A 21,385-nucleotide genomic window follows, 5' to 3' on the forward strand; every position below is an offset into this window, starting at 1 on the left:
CTCTTTCACCACACTCGTAATTGGGAGATGGCGTGTACCTTTTAGTACCCAATTAATGGCCTCAGCAAGGTTTGTGGTCATATGTCCGTATCTCCGACCTTCATCGTATGCTTGCGACCATTTTTTCCGCGATATTTTTGAAGCCCACTTCTAAACACGCTGATCATCGTAAAATACCTTCAAATTCTCCAATCTCTTGTCAAAATTTGGTCGACGTAGTTCGTATCCTGTTTCATAATATATTGTGTTAAACCGTAATTAAAAAAACCATGTAAAAAATGCACAAATATTGAAAATAAAACTTACCCATGCTGACTATCTCGCTACGAATGTGTGCGTTATGAAATTGGTCGACACTAGTCTTGCCAATATGACAGATACAAAATGTCGGATATGCATACAGAGGTATCCAATGACTTCCTGGTCGTTCAATTGCCGCCAAAATACCCGTTCCTCTATCGAATATCAAGCAAACTCCATATTCACGAACGACATATTGACGTAGATTGGTCAGAAAGAAATCCCAAGCCTCTGTTGTCTCTCCCTCAACAATGGCAAATGCAATTGGGAAGATATTTCGCTCACCATCTTGAGCAACTGCCATCAAAAGTAGATGCCTATATTGACCATACAACCACGTACCATCTACTTGGATCATACGTTTGCAAAATGGAAATCCTTCAATACATGCCTTGAATGCCCAAAATAGTCTATGAAATATTTTCTTCCCTGGCAGAAGTTGACCTTCTTCGTCATATGCGGGCATGGTTTGAGACTTCACTATGGTTTCTGGGATAAATCGATTCATTGCTTGTAGCAAATGTGGTAGCTCATTGTACGATGTATCCCAATCTTCATACGTCAGCTTCATTGCCTTCATCTTCGCATTCCACACCTTGCCATATTTATTTGATATCCAAATTGGCTTCGAATAGATGCAGCTAACATTGAACAAGATATCCTTGGATCATTTTCAACCATCGCCTTCACGTATTCACATATTACATCGGAGTTCAATAGTCAATGGTCTTGTTCGATGAAGTTTCACAAACATGTGTGCGGACCATTGTACCTCGTGATGACCCAAACATCGTGCCTTTGATTTTTCAACACTCTGATCTTCCACTTGCACTCTAGGCCATATTTTACACACTTCGCGTACAGGGTTTTCTGGTTGGACTCTGCAACATGGACATCAACATGGCATTTGATGCAGTACTCTTTAATCGCCAGGGTAGCTTTTTCCTCTGAATTGCACCCCAACTGAAATCACCAGAATTATCGAATGATTCAGTCATTGGTATGGAGGTAAATGTGGCATGTCTGGGAATTCAGGTGTCTCATCGTATCATAGCTATCTCGTACATGTGAGGAGTAGCTTCATACGGTGCCGGAACTTCATCAATTGCACCTCCACCAAAATATTTCGTCGCCGCCCAAAACGGGTTCTTCGGTTTCTTCATCTTTGCTTGAATCATCATGAATTTCTCTCCATCGATTTTCAGCGTCAATATCAACAACCAATTCTGGTATGTTTCTCGTCTCATACTCTGCTACTGCAGATGTCCCCCCGACTTCATTTACACTTTCCAATAGTGCCATAAAACTGTTCGAGAACTTGTATGTCGGCTCCTCAAACTGACTATATAAAGCATTTCAGATGAATTTTGAGCCCACCTCTTGATGACCCAGGAACATCACATATGTTACGTACATCAACAATAACTCAATAACTGCTATATTGGTTGACTCATGTAATCCAACCATGGTTCTAATATCATCATCTTCTTCAAGTGGAACTGCAGCATATCTGACTGGGTTGGGGCATATCATAAACCTATACCTCAAACCATCAACTACAACTCGAATTTTTCTTTCTATCTTATGTTTCATTTCTATAAATGTGATGTCTTTTTTGAACATCATATTTATTGGTTTTTCAGACTGAAAAACTACTCCGACCTCATTTTCCATAATTTTTGCATTATAATGGACAATCGTGTGAAAAAGTTGTTGCTCATTTTCTCTACAAATAAAAAAATAAATTAATTTAGATTAAAAAATTAGATAAGATAATTTCATAAATCATTAATCATTAAAATAATATAATAATATAATATACTATATATTAATGATCAAATAAAATTTGTTATTTAATTTGATTGATTGATTACTAATATTACTAATAATGATTAATAATATTATTAATCTAATGATTTGATATTTAATGATTTAATAATAATAATATGATTTAGTCATGATTACTAATAATTATTATTAAAATTTAATGTTTATATTTGATACTAATCATTTAGTAATTATTACTAATAATATGATTAGTTTGATAATATTTTTATTTTAAAAATATCAAACAAATTTGTTAGGCAGAACTGTCGAGATAATGTTCTCGAAAGAATTATTTCGTGAGATAATGCGTTGACGGATTATTTCATTCAATTAATTTTTACTCCTACTAATTTACATATAATATAAATTAAACAAATATTTTTAAAACAAACACTAAATATTTTTAAAACAATATTTTTTAAACAGAAATATCTCGCACAAATTATCTATAAACTTACTAACTAATTTACACATACACAACACTAAAATGGACAACAAAAAATAATAAATTACCCGCGTATTTGTGCCTTCTTCCTTTCCTTTCTAACAACTAATTAAGCACTTAATTTTTTTATAATATAACTCAACAAACAACCTAATATAACGTTTAAAGATACTAACAAATTAATTAATTTTTTTATATTTAATAACTTAAACTAAGAAACTAAGAAACTAATTAACTAATTTTTTATATAATATAATATATAACTTAAACTAACAAACTAATATAATATAACTTAAACTAACAAACTAATTAACTAAATTTTAGTTTTACCCTAAACTCTAAGCTAACAAACTAATAATTTCATATAATAAACTAAATTAAACAATAAAAAATTACCTCAAAAAAGAATGTTTGAGCCTTTATCTTCTTTTCTTCTTCTTCCTTTTCTTTCTCTCGATAAAGTTTCTATATGTGCTGCTTTTGCTTTTACCCTAAACCCTAAACCCCCATATCCTCTATATAAAGAAAATGAGCGTTGGAGAGCATCATTAAATTTGATTGTTGAAGCAAATAATATTGAGCATTGAATCGTGTAACTATTGAGCGTTGAAAGGCTGCAATTCAACAACAATATTTGCTGCATTTAGCAGCTAAATTAACGCTTATGGATGCAGGAATCTCCCAACTATGGATGCAACGCATGTATGAGGGAACAGAGGGTTAAAGCTTGGCTATAATCTCTCAGCTATGGATGCAATGCATACACGAGGGAGCAGGGTTAAGTTTGGTCGCCAACAGGGATAAGTTTGGTCCTAAGCTTGGTCGCTGGGACTGCTTGGCGACCTACAAGGTCGCTGGGAGTGCATGGCGACCTTGTAGGTCGCTGGGAGTGCATGGCGACCGCCGACCTGTGTTGGGGTGTTGGGGACGTGCATGGCGACCTGTGTTGGGTGTTGGGGACGTGCATGGCACATGCAGACGTCCATTATCTCTGTGTAGCTCCCGGGAAGCCATGGCGACGTAGTAGGTCACCCGGAAGGCATGGCGACCTACGACCACACTGTGGATTTCACCCTATTTCAGCAAATAATATGGGGAGTGCATTAGATCGTGAATTATTTATTTTGAAAGCATTATATCGTGAGTTTAGCCATATTTGATATGTTCATTACATTTTTGTTATATATATTAATATTATTATTAATAATAATTAATTTTTTAATTGATTAATGTAAATTAAATATATTATAAAGAAGGTTGATTTTTAACATGCTGATTGCAAGTCTCATTTCAGTTGGATCCTGAGGAAGCTGATAAAATTCAGGGGAGATGCTGAGAGTCTGTTTCCCGGGGATCATGTTATTTGACACTTAGTTAATAGTGGTTGGATTTGGGACAGAAACGAGGAAAAGAGGACTAAGGTAAGTTGGCATAAAGTCATCTGGTTCTCTTGCCACGTTCCTAGACATGCAATTATTGTTTGGATGGTTAGACAGTCTGCCTATCAAAGATAGGCTCGTTCGTTTTGGGATTGTCATTGATGTTGCTTGTGGGTTGTGTGGTGTTGATAATGAATATAGGGGTCACTTATTTTTTTTCTGCCCTTATTCTTGCAGGATTTGGAGTGCGGTCATGCATACTTGTGGCTTGCAGTATGCTCCAAGGTGCTGGAGGGACGGTTTGTTTTGGGTTGAAAGAAATTTGAGAGGTAAATCTCTTTTGGTAGGCATTCTCAAACTTGCTTGGTCTGGCCATCTTTATAGTGTTTGGGAGGAAAGAAATAGTAGACAATTCAGGGTATTGTTCATCCAGTAAATGTTGTGATTGATCGCATAAAAGATATGATTCGTGTTAAATTGTACAGCATAAGTATAGACATGGTAAAATCGTGTGAATAGAAAACTGTATAGATTGGAAGATTTCGTTTGATTGTGGTTCTTGGTTGGGTACTGTTTTGTTGGGTTAATTTGTAGTAGCAGTTGCTACATTCTCAAGATAAATGAATGAATTAATTTATTAAAAATATATATTATAAGGTTTTTTTTATACAAATGATTATTATAATTTAAGTAGTTCCATATACAATGTGAGAACTTAAATTTTAAATGTTGATCTAGTGATTTTAATATCTTTTCCCATTAAATATTTTATTATTAACTTTTTTTATAAAATTATTATAAAAGAATAATAATAATCAACAATTTTAACCGAAAATATTAATATATTAATGCTAATAACTAAACTAAAAAATATATATAGAAACTAAATTGGTTTTATGGGCAATATGGATGGTGACCGCGAGATTGGCATCGCCATCGATATGTAAAAGATAAAAAATTCTACCTAAAATAATATTATAACTTTTTTTTATATTTAGAGATAATTGTAATTATATATCTTTATATTATTTTTTAATTTATATATATATATATATAAATGAAGTTGAATATGAATTTTTACTTAAAAATGGAGTAGAATTTAGAGTTTTATGAGATACTCTTAAATCTAAATCAAATTATGGAGGATACTCTTGAATCATAAATCCAACTTAACTCAACACATAACCGTCTAGGTTTGTGAAATCTTGGGAAATACTACAGAATCGAGGAGAGATGAAATAGACAATAAAATAAGCTCTTAACTAATGTTTATGATTGAACAATGCTCTCAGTAGCTAAAGCTGTACCTCTTCCAACCAAAATGCTTCCTTAAACTTACCGCAATTTTTCAAAAATCTTCTCTCTCAGACCCCCAAACTATAACGTAAACATTGCTTCTGAATTTGACATGTCTTTTTCTCTGCAAAAATACATAACACCAACAATTCACCCTCCAGGCTTGTACCAACGATCTCTTCACCATTACAAAATTGCCATCTTCACTCCCACCCCCCCAGCACACCGCGACCTGGCTTGGGTTTCCCCTTATAAAAGAAAAAAACAAACATAAAGGATTGAGAAGGAATAGAGGTAGGACGCTTGGCTAGGATATTGTAGCATTTGGTTTGTCGGGGAAAGAAAGGAGGTAGCTAAGTTTTTTTTTGGGAGGATGGAATCTGGGGTTCCTGTTTGCTACACATGTGGTGAGCCCGTTAGTTTGAATGCCAATGGAGAATCCTTCGTGGCTTGCCATGATTGCAATTTCTTCATTTACAAATCGTGTTTCGAGTATGAGCTCAAGGAAGGTCGAAAAGCTTGTCTGCGTTGTGGTAAACCATACGATGGTATGTTTCTTTCGTTTCCGTTATTGTGAATGTTATAGATGTGATTTTCATGAGCTAAATGTTTTAAATTGATTGATATAAACTCCTTAGAGAACCTACTGGATGATGTCGAAAAGGCGTCCGATAATCGATCTACAATGGCTGCACACTTGGACAAGTCTCTGGTACAGTTTTGCGCCTTTGAAAGTATTTTCTTATATATATATATATATATATATATTAGGTGGAAAAGTACACTAATGATACCACACACTTTGACGCCTGTTCATATGTACTGAGTCATTCATCGTGGTTTATTACAGGATGTTGGTGTTCATGCAAGACATATCAGCAGTGTGTCTACGCTGGAGAGTGGTAAGTAATAATTTTATTCCATAATGATTGGTCCCTTAAAGAAAAGTTGAATTTAATTCTAATTTTATTGTGTCATCTTTTGTTTCAATGAAGAAATGACTGAAGAAAATGGGAATCCGATTTGGAAGAACAGGGTGAAAAGATGGAAAGAAAAGAAGAAAAAGAAGAAAAAGACTGAACCAAAGGGTGAAAGAGAGGCTCAAGTTCCACCTGAGCAACAGACGGAAGACAAACCGCGAGTTCCTTATCTGAATTTCAGTTGTTTATAACAACTGTATGAGCATGCTTTATCCATATACATGTATTTGATCATCCAGACAAATTGATCTGCTTAGGGACGTAACGTAATATTTGGTTTGGTAGGGCACCTGATGCTTCCCAACCCCTCTCGACCTTATATCCAATTTCGAAAAGCAGACTCACACCGTACAGAACTGGGATCATTATGCGGTTGATCATTTTGGGTCTTTTCTTCCATTACCGAGTAACAAATCTCGTTGACAGTGCTTTTGGTCTGTGGCTCACTTCAGTCATATGCGAAACCTGGTTTGCCTTTTCCTGTGTGTTGGATCAGTTCCCTAAATGGTATCCTGTTAACAGGGATTCATACATTGACAGACCGTCCGCAAGGTGCCCGTGACATCGAAGGAAATGAACTTCCTAGACTGGTTTATGTCTCTAGAGAGAAGCAACCCGAATACTAACACCACAAAAAAGCTGGTGCTGAAAATGCTTTGGTAGGTAACTGGTAAAAGAAAACCAGCTTCATAAGGACAGTTTAAATATCTTCTTCCAACTAACATTGAAATGGTTTCTTACAGGTTAGGGTGTCTGCAGTTCTAACAAATGCTCCATTCATCCTCAATCTTGATTGTGACCACTATGTTAACAATAGCAAAGTAGTCAGTGTGCTTCTTGATGGACCCTCAAGTTGGACAAGATGTTTGCTATGTACAGTTTCCTCAGATTTGATGGCATAGATAGGAGTGATCGATATGCCAATCGCAACACGGTCTTCTTTGATGTAAGATTCAAGCTAAATCGATTTTCTTCTTGATTTAAGTCCTTGTTTCGACAGTTTTATGTTGCGATTACATTATTACATAAACATGATCTTGAGTATTGAAAATTGTTCCAAATTTCAACTTCAGGTTAACATGAAAGGTCTAGATGGAATCCAAGGGCCAGTTTATGTAGGAACAGGTTGTGTTTTCAATAGGCAAGCACTTTTATTGATATGAACCGCCTTTAATGCCCAGCTTGTCCAAGTCCTCTTCCTCATCATGCTCATGGTGTGGCTGCTGCTCGTGTTGCTGCCCGGCCAAAAAGGCTCCTAAAGATCCATCAGAGCTATATCGAGATGCAAAATGAGAATAACTTGATGCTGCCATCTTCAACCTTAAGGAGATTGAAAGTAAGTCAAAACAATTTAGGCAAATTAAGTTAGACCGATTCTTTGTGAAGCACTTAAACTAATGACATATATTTGCTCTTGTTTCTGCAGTATATGATGATTATGAAAGAGCTTTGGGAAAACTTTTGGCTTATATTCTGTCTTTATTGAATCTACACTAATGGAGAATGGAGGAGTGGCTGAATCTGCCAACCCTTCCACTCTAATTAAAGAAGCAATTCATGTTATCAGCTGTGGCTATGAGGAGAAGACTGAATGAGGCAAAGAGGTTGGAATCTCAATTCTTGTTTATCATCTGAGATTGAAAATGCTGCCAACACTCTCGATTTCTTGCACGTCTAACTTGTACAATCCAAACCTGTTTCATCCTTGTATTGACAAATTTAAGACTTGCTATTTTTGTGGTCAGATCGAATGGATATATGGTTCGGTTACTGAGGATATCTTAACTGGTTTCAAAATGCACTGCCGAGGATGGAGATCAATTTACTGCATGCCCTTGAGGCCTGCATTCAAAGGATCTGCACCCCATCAATGTCTGATCGGTTGCACCAAGTTCTTCGATGGGCTCTTGGATCTGTGGAAATTTTCCTTAGCAGGCATTGCCCCCTATGGTATGGCTTTGGAGGCGGTCAACTGAAATGGCTTCAAAGACTGGCTTATATTAACACTATTGTTTATCCATTTACATCTTTCCCTCTCGTTGCTTACTGTTCATTGCCAGCAATCTGTCTTCTCACTAAAAAATTTATAATACCTACGGTAATTATCTTGTTCATTAACTATATGTGTTTTTTAACTTGATGCTGGTAATTCTAGTATCCCAAGCTTACATTGCATCACATTGATGATCACTACCTCTCAAACCTGGCAAGCATTCTGTTTCTCGGCCTTTCCCTTTCCATTAACGTGATTCGTGACTGCCGTGCTGGAGCTCTGATGGATCGGTGTGAGCATCGAGGACTTGTGGCGTAACGAGCAGTTATGGTTCATCGGAGGCGTTTCAGCTCATCTGTTCGCCGTCTTCCAAGGATTTCTTAAGATGCTGGCGGGGATTGACACCAATTTCACCGTCATAGCCAAAGCAGCTGAAGAAGCAGAGTTAGGAGAGCTGTACATTGTGAAATGGACAACACTTCTCACCGTCAACATGGTTGGCGTGGTTGCTGGATTCTCCGATGCTCTCAACAAAGGGTATGACGCTTGGGGTCCACTTTGGCAAAGTGTTTTTCTCCTTCTCGATTATCCTCCATCTCTATCCTTTCCTCAAAGGTCTCATGGGTCACCGGAACAGAACCCCAACCATCGTTTGTTCTATGGTCAGTGTTGTTGGCCTCTGTCTTCTCTCTTGTCTGGGTCCGAACCAACTCCTTCGTGAATACCGTCGACACCAAAACCTTAGCTCAGAACTGCATTTCCATTGATTGCTGAGTTATAAAGATGGGAATTATTTGAAGGCCCCTCGTAGAAACAAAATGGATGAACGTTGGTGACCTTGATTCGTTGAACCATCACAATCTCATGACTTAGTATTCAATTTCATATTGCTTTCATGGCCTTGGAAAATGCGACTGTTAGCTGACACGTCTCTGTTTTTTCAATCTAAAAAGAGTTTGAACACGTGTAGGATTAGCCCCTCTTCCTAACTAAATATAGTTATGTGTGGAAAAATTACTCCATGTTACAAGCATTTTATATCATATCTATTCTGATTTCAATCAATAGAAATTACCTTTTTTTTTTTCATATTTCTCGATCTAATACTCTTTGCAATGCACCTTAAGTTACGTATTAAAAGGCGCGGTCCATGCACCTAATATGTAAATATTTTTTATTAGGGTGATTTTATGTAAAAAGTCAATTTTTTAATTTATTTTGTGTGTGAAAAAAAAATTATATATTAAAATCTTTAAATATTTTGTTTCAAATGATTTTATAACTCGACAAATTTTGATTTTTGCATGAAATTACACAATACATATAATCTAGTATAGAAAAACTTTAAGGGTAAGTAATTTAAAATATGAATAATTTTATAAAAAGTTTTATAACTAGTATTTCTTTTACAAAATAATGATGATGATGATAAGAAATATTTTATAATTTAAAAAATTATAGATTTTATATATTTTTGAAAAAATATTGACTTTTAAAATTAATTGTTTAAAATTATTAAAATAAACTTTTAATTATAATAGAGGGATCAAATGAATTATTATTCATTAATTATTATTTTTTAACAACAGTTAATAATGTTTATTCATTTTTAATAAAATTAGAATTGTGGGATCAAATAAACTTTTAATTAAAACTGCGAGATCAAATAAACTTTTAATTACAATTGTGGGATCAAATGAATTATTATTCATTTATTATTAAAAATAAATAAATATTATTAACTGTTGTTAAAAACAATAAATAATGAATAATAATTCATTTGATCCTGTAATTGTAATTAAAAGGTTATTTTAATATTTTTTTATATTTTCAAAAAATTAATTTTAAAAGTAAATAAAATTTTCAAAAATATATGAAATTTATTACTTTTTAAATTATAAAATATTTATTATTATCATCATCATAATTTTATAAAAGAAATGCTAGTTATAAAACTTTTATAAAATTATTTATATTTTAAATTACTTACCCTCAAGTAGATATGCACAAAGTCGGATAAAAATCGATTTGGATCGGATAAAAATTGATCCGGTTTTTTCACCTAGTCAAAAAATCGGATTTTAAAAAACCGGTTCAGATCTTAACCGGTTTGGAGGGTCAAATGGTGTAACCGGTTTTGATTTGAAAAAAACAGATTTTTAAAAAAAACCTGTTTAGGTGTTGTGTAATAAGATTTGAGAAAGTTGTAATAAACCAAATACATTACCAACCTATTTATACATGTTTAGGGTGGTAAAAAGTGATTTTTTTAGGAAAAAAAGTCAAAAAAAACCCCAACGACTATATTAACGGCTAGTTTTTAAAACTCCAGACCGGATTTTTTTCCAGATAAAAACCTATTTTTTTATCTAGTTTTTTCAAATCGGATTTTAATCTGGTAAAAAAACCGATAGTCCAATTTTTTTTCCAAACCGATTATACTATCTGATTTTTAAATATCCGATCCGGTTTAAAAAAAACATGTTTTTCCCAAATCCAGTTTCGGATTTTTTTACGCAAAATCGGATATTTGGATTTTTTGTGCACCTCTACCCTCAAGTTTTCCTATACTAAATTATACGTATTGTGTAATTTATGCAAAAATCAAAATTTGTCGAGTTATAAAATAATTTGCGTTTTATAGATTTTAATTTAGAATTTTTTTGCATAAATAAAAAATAAAAACATTAACGTTTTTACACAAAAATACCCTAACAAAAAATATTTACATATTAGGCACCATTTAAAAATATTTATAAAACTAACACTAAATTTTAACAAATGACATAAGATGCAGTACATGAGTAGCGTCTTACTCCACATGATGTTACATTAATGTAAGACGCAATATATGAGTCACGTTTTTCTATAAAAAAGTATTAAGATCGGAAAATATATCTAAATGAGTGTTTCACATATAAATATAAAATGAAAAGTTGATTTTTGGGAAAATAGCCGGAATTCAGTCCTCCCGTGCCGAAAAAGTAATATTTGGTTGCATCATTCAAATCGTGGTCCTTAGTCTACTCAAAACCATATTACATTAACAAATAAAAGACAAAAATTATTAGGTAGAATAAATCATAAGATGGCTGACTGTTGGGAATTATTGATTTTTGGTTATATTTTTCTCATAATTAGACAAAAACCAATCAATATAAAAGTAATATTTAATTTTAAAATAAAAAAATAAATATATGTACTCGTATTAAAAAGTTGTCCTCAAACGCCAACGATAATATAATGATAGACCATGACACACGGTCGAGATTAAGACCAAAATGTCAAACCCCACCCAAATCCAACATCTCACTTCACTTCTAACAGCACACTGTTCTCCTACACTCTCTCTATCTTCCCCCACCATGAAACCACCTCTGCCACCATTGTTCTTCCTCCTCTTCCTCCTCTTCACCACCGTCACCTCCGCCGCCACCACTGTTAATGCAACTAAACCAGCCACCCCTAAAACGCCCACGCTGTCCCCTACTCCTCCTCCCACGTACTCCCCAACCTCACCCACCACTAAAGGTCCAACTTCTTCCCCACTAGACCCTAAACAAATAGAAGCACTCCAATCCCTCGATATCCCCACCACAAGAGACCCCTGCGTTCAGCCTTCACCTCATAACGCCACCGTCTGCGACAACTCCAAGACCGTCCGCCACCTCATTTCGCTCCACCTCTCCAACTGTTCATCCGACCTTTCACTCTCCTTCAATGCTCTCAAGTCCCTCTCTTCTCTCCGTTCTCTATCTTTCACTAACTGCCACGCATCCCCTATCCGCTTCCCTTCCGATCTCTCCCTTTCCCTCACTTCCTTCTCCTGCATTCAATCTCTCCGGCGTCTCTCTGGCGTGTGGCTCTCGCGTTTCGTTAACCTAACTGATCTCACGGTTTCCGGCACTCCGGTTAGTGCGCGCGGTGTTTATGTAATCCTCGGAAACATGCATAAGCTTAAGACGCTCACCATTTCTCATGCTAATCTTACCGGTTTTCTTCCGAGGCACTTGCATCTGAATCTGACCCATGTCGATTTATCCGATAACAAGCTCAAAGGAAAGATACCAACTTCCCTGACGCTTCTTGAAGATCTCGAATTCTTGAATCTTTCCTCGAATGGGCTGAATGGGGAGATTCCCACAGAGTTCGGTGACTTGATATCGTTGAGGAATCTGTCTTTGGCTTCCAATTCGTTGTCTGGGTCAATCCCGGATTCCATGTCAACTATTCCAGGCTTGGTTCATGTCGATCTGAGTAATAACCATTTAAATGGAACAGTTCCGAAGTTTTTGTCAGAGTTGAAAGGGTTGAAAGTGTTGAATCTGGAGAACAATGGGCTTCATGGGGTATTACCTTTCAACGCTAGTTTTATTAAGCGATTGGCTGTTTTCAAGGTTGGTGGGAATGACAATTTGTGCTACAATCATTCTGTTTTGCCATCAAAACTGAAGCTCGGGGTTGCTCGATGCGATAAGCACGGATTGCCCATGTCACCGCCGCCTTCGAAGGAGTCTTCTGCAGACAGTGAGAGTGACTCATCAGATTATAGTGATGATGCTGCAGATGATACAACTAATAAGGAGAAGCATCATAGGCCGAGTAAGGTTGTTATTGGTTTTGCAATTGGTATTTCTTCAATAGTTTTCCTCATTATTTTCTTGATTCTACTCGCAAAATGGTGCCGGTGAAGGGAAAAAACTTGTGTTTTCTAGTTAGATCTCTAGATTAGGAGAAATTTGGTAATTAGAGTTTCCATTTATTTATTATTGATATTTAATTACACTTGATTTATGAAGGGAAAAAAAGGAATCTTTGTACTGGTGTGTTATTTTTTGCTGCTCTATTGGCCATTGAACGGCTAAAAAGATGTGTTACATATGTTTTGTAATCTGAGGTGGATTAGGATCTGCTAATGATGATTAAAGGTAGACGTTTTTTCTCAATAGTATGAATTCTTCTTCATCTTAAAGCAGCTCGTTCATTCATTGTGATTTATGTAAAGATTCTGCACATTGTCTCTCTTATCTTTGTTCATTTAATGAAATTGTTAATGTCCCAATGGAATTGTTGATGAAAGGTTTGCGAGTATTGAAATCAATGGCAAGTTTAAGACAAGTTAGCTTTTACCCTATAACAACTACCAGGTGTCTTTCTGTCACTTCTGACTTATATTCGCCAAACATTTCTACCGAATCCTGCAGCTGTCTCCAAACCACATGTAGCTGTTTATCATTCATTTGCAGCTGCTTCAAACCACATGAAGCTTTTAGCCTCCTTGATACGGTGAAATGAACTAAGATCTTGGGCCAATTGTTTTTTATATTGAAGTAATCAAAGTACTTGAATAGAGAATATTCTTCCAATTGAACATTATATCAATAAAGTAAACCAACAGAAAGAGCACTTACGATCCCAAAATACATAAATAGATATGTTCAGGAAGATAATAACCGATGAACATAAACTGGCCAAAACCAGATACCCAAAACTAAAAAACAAACTTAAACGAGATCATATCTTGCTATTTCTAAGAAATATTTTGGGACTTGTTAAGGATGACACCTTCATATTTGACCTGGAACCACTTCATCGCATCCTCCTTGGTAACTCTGTGCTGAATACCAACACGTGACTTGCACCTGCGGCGACGGCCAACACGGTACCCAGCTCGCTCAAGAACAACATAGAAGTCCATTCCATAGATACCAGTAGAAGGGTCATACCTACAAAAAGAACAAGAGTTGTAATTTATGCCTTAATAGGCTTCATACATCAAGGCCCAACACATCTACTTGCAGAGTGAAGCTGGCATACGTACTTTGTATTAACTTAGTTACAAGTATAAAAGAACAGACAACCACAAGAACAGTCCATTAACTGTCTCAAAGGAAGATTAATTGGAAAAGCAACTACGTTCTTAAATCCTAAAACCAGTCCCAAGTCCCAACCCCAATATTAAACCAAAATCATTGCAAGTTACAAAAATGTGTCCCAATTCAAGTAGCAGAAATATTTTAATCATAATCTTTTGATGAACACCAACGACTAACCTGTTAAAGATCCCGAACTTAGTCATACAGTGAATTGAAATCAAGTATACAAAATGCAGTATCAATGTAAAAAAACCTCAATTACAATACACCATAAATCAATAAATATGTGCCGGAAAAAAAACTCACTTGATGCCAAGATCAATGTGCTCCTGGATGCCGAATCCAAAGCAGCCAGTATCACTGAAGTTCCTCCTCAAAAGCTCATACTCCTTAACCTTTAAACCACTCTCAAGAAGCTGCATAGCCTTCTCTCCCCTCACTGTCACGTAGCAAGCAATTTTTTCATTACGCCTGATTCCAAAAGATCTCACAGTGTACCTAGCTGCTCGCATCAAAACGCCCATTTTTACTTTTCATTAACAACGAAAACCAACAAAAGAGAACTCAAAATCAGCATTTGTTTTCCGGAATTTTTACCCTTGGAGAAGACGGGAGTTTGACCGCTGAGTTGTTCTAAGACCTAAAAAGGACCAAAATAAAGAGAAATAAACAAAATGTAAAAGATTAGGGGATGGGGGTGAATAGCTTTCCTTTCAGGGTTTTTGCTACTTACCTTGGCGGCACGGGTGAGACGATCACCGCTTTCACCAACGGAGATATTGAGGACAAGTTTTTGAACCTTGATCTCCCTCATTGGATTCGACAGCTTCTTCTCTGATGCCTTTCATCGTCCAAAAAAGAAATTTTTTAAACCAAAAAAGATATTGAGACACGTATTAACGTAGGATAAAAAGATGCAGAAAGAGGGAGATGTACCATGGCAAATCGACAGAGGTTGAAGGCAGCGGAGGCGGTGGCAGAGTGATAAAGGGGCAGTTGCGTTAAAATACGGGGAGTTTTAAAAGAGAGGAGTTTAGGGCTAGGGTTTTTTCTATGCTTTAATTTACGAGTTTACCCTTTGGGTCTTATTTATAAACAGGGAAACAATCAAAGAGACACTTGCGAGTTGCGACAAACCAAACTAACATAAAAATATCTATCATACTCTAGTTAATCACGTATTCCAATATCTTTAGACGTTTACTTTTTAAATAACATTTTTAATTTTAAGGTAATAATGATTTTATAATAATATGGGACAATATTATATTTGGTGTTTATATTTTGACAAAATGTTATATATGATATTTATATTTTTAAAATGTTTAATATCATATTTATATTTTTAAAATGTTTAATATCATATTTATATTTAATAAAAACAACTTAATATGATAAGTGTATTTTAAAATTTTAAAATGTGATAATATAATTTGATAAGATATGGATTAATGAGTATGAAATGTAACAATCAATAAAATTTAAACTTGAAATTATATAATTATATATTAAAATTTTGATTAATTAATTAATTAATTTTAAATCAAACTAACAAATAATCAAATTTCTCAAAAAAAATTGACCAAACAATAATTGAAAATATTTTAACCATCAACTGAATTAATATGATTTGATTTATTAGTTTGATGACATAACATGAACATTCAATAATGTCTCATCCCAATCTAATTTGCTCCATTCACAAATGTCAAGATCCAAATCTCTGATATTGCTTAAGAAATCTAATGCATCGTCCCACAATACCAATTGGTTGTTGATTGAGTGTTGAATCTTTAACACTCCCCTGAGATTGATAAAACCGCGTTTCTTTTTTCTTGATCTATTTCTTCAAAACATCCCCTCAAAGTCTTAAATCACTATAGTGCAGCAGCAATCCCTCCTAATGCAATGTTTACACTTGTATCTATCATAAAATATCTTCGAGTTGAAGGCACAGACAAGGAAGCTGAAATTTATGCCGGCTGTTGTTACAACAAAGCCAACACCCTCGGATCTAGAGTTTGAAACTTTCACAGCTTCCCCACTCTCATCCGGATTTGGGACCTCACAACTAATTGTTTTACACCAACCTGCATTAACACAAATATAAAGCGCCACGACCGATTGTATTGTATTGTACTGATTTTAAGTGCCGTTTGTAATCGTACGGCATACAATGTTTGGATTTCTTCCCACCACATTTTTGTTACTGTACTCGAACGAAACAACTAATTAAGGGGAAATTCTCAATTTCTGCCTACCCATAATCACAAATAAATAAATTTTCCACTCTAAAAATGAAGACTTTTGACATTTTATGTTATCCTGTTCTTTTTTCAAGTGTTTACTTCTTGAATACATGATTGCTCACCAATCACATCTTTCAAAATTAATAAATAATATATTGAAAAATATGGATAATACGCAATAGAATGGATCTCTGACCGGTTTTGCCAAAATGCTCAAGACTTAAGAGCATAATATTGAGCCAAAGAATCATTACGTTTTCTCTACTCGTCCAATCTATTCACCAATCTAAGGAATGACCAAACGAGACTCTCATCTCCTCTACCTTCATTCCTCTTTGGCCAATTTATAGCAATGCCCAACCAGCCATGTTCATTTTGGTACTTGCCAAGCCGATTCCATCAAAGGCTTAAGAAAAATGTTGACCATCAGCTCTGCCATATAGCTTCGCTGAGATGGTTGAAAAAGAATGACAGCACAGCAGCGTAAGAAGAGTAATAACATTACTTTGAACAACCATTAATAACAATTTGTCTGCAATTCGAAGTCGGCCACCACAATAACTAAACATAACTAAAGCGCATAACCAAACCCAAAAACCAACCACCCCTTTTGTCTTCCAGCCATTTCTATGAGGGACCTTCCAAGCAACAAATACACAAACTTTTTCTCTACTACCAGATTTGTGGTCTGTTATCCACATTGGTTCTTTTTACTATCAAACATGTTACATGTACACAACAGAAATTTGATGAAAAGCAAATTCATACAACAAAGGAGCAAGAGAGGTAGAATTGAAGAGAAAGATGAAGAGATGGCAGCCATCCAGCTGCCAGAGACTGTATGTGTCGAGGGAGAGCAGAAAATGATGCTAGACAAACCCTCAATCATGGTAATCCAGAGATAGTATTTCCCATGTGTCACGCATCAACTAGGAGATACCAAATCTCATATAACTTCCAAAGTTTTATGTTCCAGCTGGATGCATGGAATGTTGTAGCCCCATTTGCCGTATCACATGATCTGGAATCAACTTATTAATAAGCTCTGGCGAAGACCCAGACAACTGTAACCAAAAGAAATGCATGTAAGAGTCTATTTGTTTGGATGTAATTGATTTTCTGAAAATTGAATTCTGAAAAATGAATTACTAGAATTCGAATTCTAGAAAATGAATTACATTTCTAGAAAATGTTTTCCGAAAAATATTTTCCGTAAAATGAATTACATTTTTCTAAAAAACATCTGGAAAATATTTTACGATGTTTAAACTTTTTTCCACTAGTTGATGAGTTTTTTAAAAATTATTTATTACAAATATTAAATACAATAAATAATATTATTTATTATAAAACTTAATATTATTATTTTTAAAAAATATTATAAATTATATTAATTATTTATTAAAGTAAATGTTATATTATATTTTAAAAATATTAATGTGTATATTTTAAATATCTTTATTAAAATATTATTAGATTATTATATTAATATTAAATATATAAATAATATTAAAAATTTATTATATATTACTAAAATAAAAATATATATAATATCTTATATTATATTATATTATATTATTATAATATAATTGATTATTTTATTATAATATTATATTATTAGAAATATTAATAAATATATTTTAAATATTTTAATAATTAATATTTTTTAAAATTAAAATCATAAAATAAAATTATTTTGAGTATTTATTCTTTGAAGTGAAAAGTTCGAAAAATGAATTGCGAAAAATCAGACCGTAAGTCATTTTCCAGAAAATACAAAGGAAATTCTGTTGATCAGAAAAATGTTTTACGTTGACTAAACAGTTTTTCTCCAACCAAACACAGGAAAACATTTTCAGGAAAACTAATTACGTAAAACAAACACGGGAAAACATTTTCCGAAAAACAAATTACGTGAAACAAACACGGGAATTCGGGGGAAACCAATTACGGAACAAACAGACCCTAACTTACACAGCATTGATTGAACATGAAACACAACCTCAGATAGAAAATAATACAAAGTATTTCATGAAGCTTAGTTCAGAAACATACTTCCTGTTTAAAGTTGAACAGTTGTGGTAAAGGTCGTCCATTTGGTAGCCAAGTATTTGGTTCTCGAAGCTCATCAAAAAAGGGATGTGCACATGCTTCAAGCTGACACAGAAAAAAGCATTTTACAATGACACGACGCTAGGGTGGTTATTACTAACTTTAACATTTTGGAAGCCAAATGCTATTCAAGGGTTGTGCATATTTTTTATGTCTAAAATGGAAATACAGTCGATCAAAGTGGTAGGTCCTAGCAACTTACAGCTGTACAACGAAGACTTGGTGAGTATTGCAGGAGTCTTGAAGCAAGACCAATTGCTTCCGGAGGCATCCTTTTGTGAAAAACCTAAGTCCATGAGCAAAAATATCCACAAGCCATTACAAAAAAAGAAATGTTCCTTCAAAGAGAACAAAAGGTAAACCTTATGCCATGGGTGCGCTTTAATCTGTGGAAACCTGAAATCTGTGTAATTGGGATTCATGCAGCGAATTTCTTCCGTAGTGGGTGTACCTAGGACCTATAGGAAAAGATGTAAGAAGCAGACTTTTGATACAAGAAAAGTAAATTCAAGAATCACTAAGCAAATCATACCTTGATAATCTCTACATGCTGGTCCACAGCATTCTCCCCAGGAAACAATGGCTACAGAAGATAAAGAAAAGCTAACAATGATCAGAGAAATGAATTATTGCTAGAGATTTTCAAAAAGACCAAAATCAGAAAAAAGAGCAAACACTCACCTGGCCCAGCAAAAGTTCAGCAAGAACACAACCAGCCGACCAGATATCAATTGAGGTTGTGTATTCCGTGGCACCAAACATAAGTTCTGGTGCCCGATAGAATCGTGAACATATGTATGAAATGTTAGCTTCTCCTTTGACCTGATCACATGTAAATTAATAGTATGTGTGAAGTATTGATGCAAAAAAATAGACAAGCAAAATAGGACTATGAACACGTTAATACTACTATTTGATCTAATCCAACTTCAAAGCATTAGTAGACTCAAAATGTGTGTCAATAAAATACCACAAGTTTCCCACCCCCACCATCCTTTTCTTCTTTATTCCTTCATGCCTACAACAAAGAGGCCTAAAAAATACTGGTAATGCTAACGAGGGAGAAGTGCCCATTTGAAAAGGATCAAGCTAGAAAAGATTCAAGGCCATTTAAAATTTAATATATATTAAGCATTTATAATGATGTAAAAGAAGACAGGTTGCACGAGCTTTAGCAGAACCAACAGTAAGGAGTCATAACCTTGTGTTATCAGAATGCTTCTGCAAGCTAGTACAAGAGAAATACCATCCACCTTTTACAAATGGCAGATGATAACATGTGAGATAAATCCCTTTAGAAGTTACAACCAGAGTCAAACATTCAAAATATTTTTAAAAAGAAGAGCAAAAACTCTAGTTTTAGAATTTATGAACCCAATAAAAATGTTTCACTCGGAGCAAAACTAAACAGCCAAATTTGAAAGCAAGGCCACTTGAAATATTAGTAAAAAGGGGTCAACTCACAAGCACTTTTGCACTTCCAAAATCACAAATCTTAACCTGGTGTGTCAAAGGATCAACCTGTACAAACAACAATTATCTCTCAGAAACTATGTCAAGACATTGTACAGATATTTTATCAGTAAGAAAAGCATACCAACAAGATCGAAAAGGGATTTCGAAAGAGCATATAAACTGAAGATCCAGAAAATGCAGAGAGGAGATAACAGATTGACAGATCCAAAATAACAAGACAAAATTTCCATCATCTAGGGTTCGACGATTAGCTCAACCAACAAGATCGCCGTTTAAGAAGAAAAAGAATATACGATTTTATTTTCATAAACGTACATGAAAACAACTAAATAAAATCTGCAAATCTCGTAAAAAATCCCACTGACACAAAAATAAACAGCACAGCTAGAAGTAACGAAAAATCCAGCAGACTTTCAGAAACAAAAACAAAAAGTGCAAACTATAATAATAAAAAAATCACCAGAAAAAGACTGAAGTTTTCCAAATTCACGATGTACCATTAAAAAAATTAATGATAATAATGATGTGATATTTTTAAATTTATACTTAACGTTACATTTTATTTTTTTTTGTTACCATATTTTTAAAAAATTAATGGCAATACTGATGTGATATTTTTAAATTGTTTTTTTTTATTTTTCATTTAATTATTCTTTTATTATTTTTTGACATTATAGAGAATGTTAAAATCTAACATGTAGCATCTTAAAAGAGGGTCATGTTTGTTTAGTGTGAGTAGTTGGGTGTTTAATAAAATTTATTGATATTTTTTATTTAAAATTTGATGTATTTATTAGGTAGTTTATTAAACGTAACAATAGAATAATTTATAAGCAAATTTATTAAATTTTGCTTGTTTTACGATTTAATTTTTTCGATACTTGTTATTAGGGGCCTAATTTCTATGTTCGTCTCATGCCACTAAAATTTCAGAAACGGACCTGGACCTGGACCTGGTGATTACAAGTTGTATATGTTCTAAAGATTCTTAATCATTTGACAATAAAAGCTCAAATACTTTTGCAGTATCTACTGCTTAAACATGAAGAAATAACATCTCTTTAGCCACTGAAATGATTTGGTTGATGTGTCATTATACCTTTTAAATATTTACTTTTTTAATGTATTATTTTCATTTCTTTCATTTATAAACATATGAATTCAATTTGTCACGTCAATAAAAGTATGTATGGACTTAATAATGTCTTCGAGATGTCTGTATAAAAATACAGTGATCTTTTAAGAGCGCTTGGTTCTCTCTATTGCCCTCTCTCACCGCCACTGTTAGCAGCTGCTTTGCTTCCTCCCTCATTGTCTCTAGCTTTTCAGTCACTTACAGTTATCCCACTCTCTCTTATTCATTCCACAAAATCAGTTACTTATCATCAGTAAAATTTACACAAAACCAAGCCCTTAAACTAAATATACCAAGTTCACACTAAGTTTGTGCCA

The 21,385-nt window shown here is 34.3% G+C and overlaps 3 protein-coding genes and 1 pseudogene across 3 annotated transcripts; 2 read left to right on the forward strand and 2 right to left on the reverse strand.

Annotated features, from left to right (window-relative positions):
* Positions 1 to 5,620: 5,620 nt before the first annotated feature.
* Positions 5,621 to 9,147, forward strand: LOC120190425 (annotated as a pseudogene).
* Positions 9,148 to 11,528: 2,381 nt separating this feature from the next.
* On the forward strand, positions 11,529 to 12,913 carry LOC120190165 (receptor-like protein 51). Its single transcript, XM_039193288.1, has one exon. The coding sequence runs from the start codon at positions 11,586 to 11,588 to the stop codon at positions 12,909 to 12,911; it is 1,326 nt and encodes a 441-aa protein (XP_039049219.1). The 5' UTR covers positions 11,529 to 11,585; the 3' UTR covers positions 12,912 to 12,913.
* Positions 12,914 to 13,560: 647 nt separating this feature from the next.
* On the reverse strand, positions 13,561 to 15,187 carry LOC120190193 (60S ribosomal protein L11-1). The gene is made up of 5 exons (XM_039193306.1): positions 15,033 to 15,187; positions 14,830 to 14,937; positions 14,694 to 14,736; positions 14,403 to 14,598; positions 13,561 to 13,946 (listed from the first exon to the last, which is right to left on the reverse strand). The coding sequence occupies exons 1-5, from the start codon at positions 15,033 to 15,035 to the stop codon at positions 13,751 to 13,753; spliced, it is 546 nt and encodes a 181-aa protein (XP_039049237.1). The 5' UTR covers positions 15,036 to 15,187; the 3' UTR covers positions 13,561 to 13,750.
* Positions 15,188 to 18,647: 3,460 nt separating this feature from the next.
* LOC120190536 (shaggy-related protein kinase eta-like) lies at positions 18,648 to 21,245 on the reverse strand. Its single transcript, XM_039193605.1, has 6 exons — positions 21,210 to 21,245; positions 19,922 to 19,978; positions 19,139 to 19,279; positions 18,990 to 19,040; positions 18,820 to 18,915; positions 18,648 to 18,743 (listed from the first exon to the last, which is right to left on the reverse strand). Exons 1-6 carry the CDS (start codon positions 21,243 to 21,245, stop codon positions 18,648 to 18,650), a joined length of 477 nt encoding a protein of 158 aa, XP_039049536.1.
* Between the last annotated feature and the right edge of the window lie 140 nt (positions 21,246 to 21,385).

This window comes from Hibiscus syriacus, unplaced genomic scaffold (genome assembly GCF_006381635.1).
Source record: "Hibiscus syriacus cultivar Baekdansim isolate YM2019G1 unplaced genomic scaffold, ASM638163v2 tig00116962_pilon, whole genome shotgun sequence".
NCBI lineage: Eukaryota > Viridiplantae > Streptophyta > Magnoliopsida > Malvales > Malvaceae > Hibiscus > Hibiscus syriacus.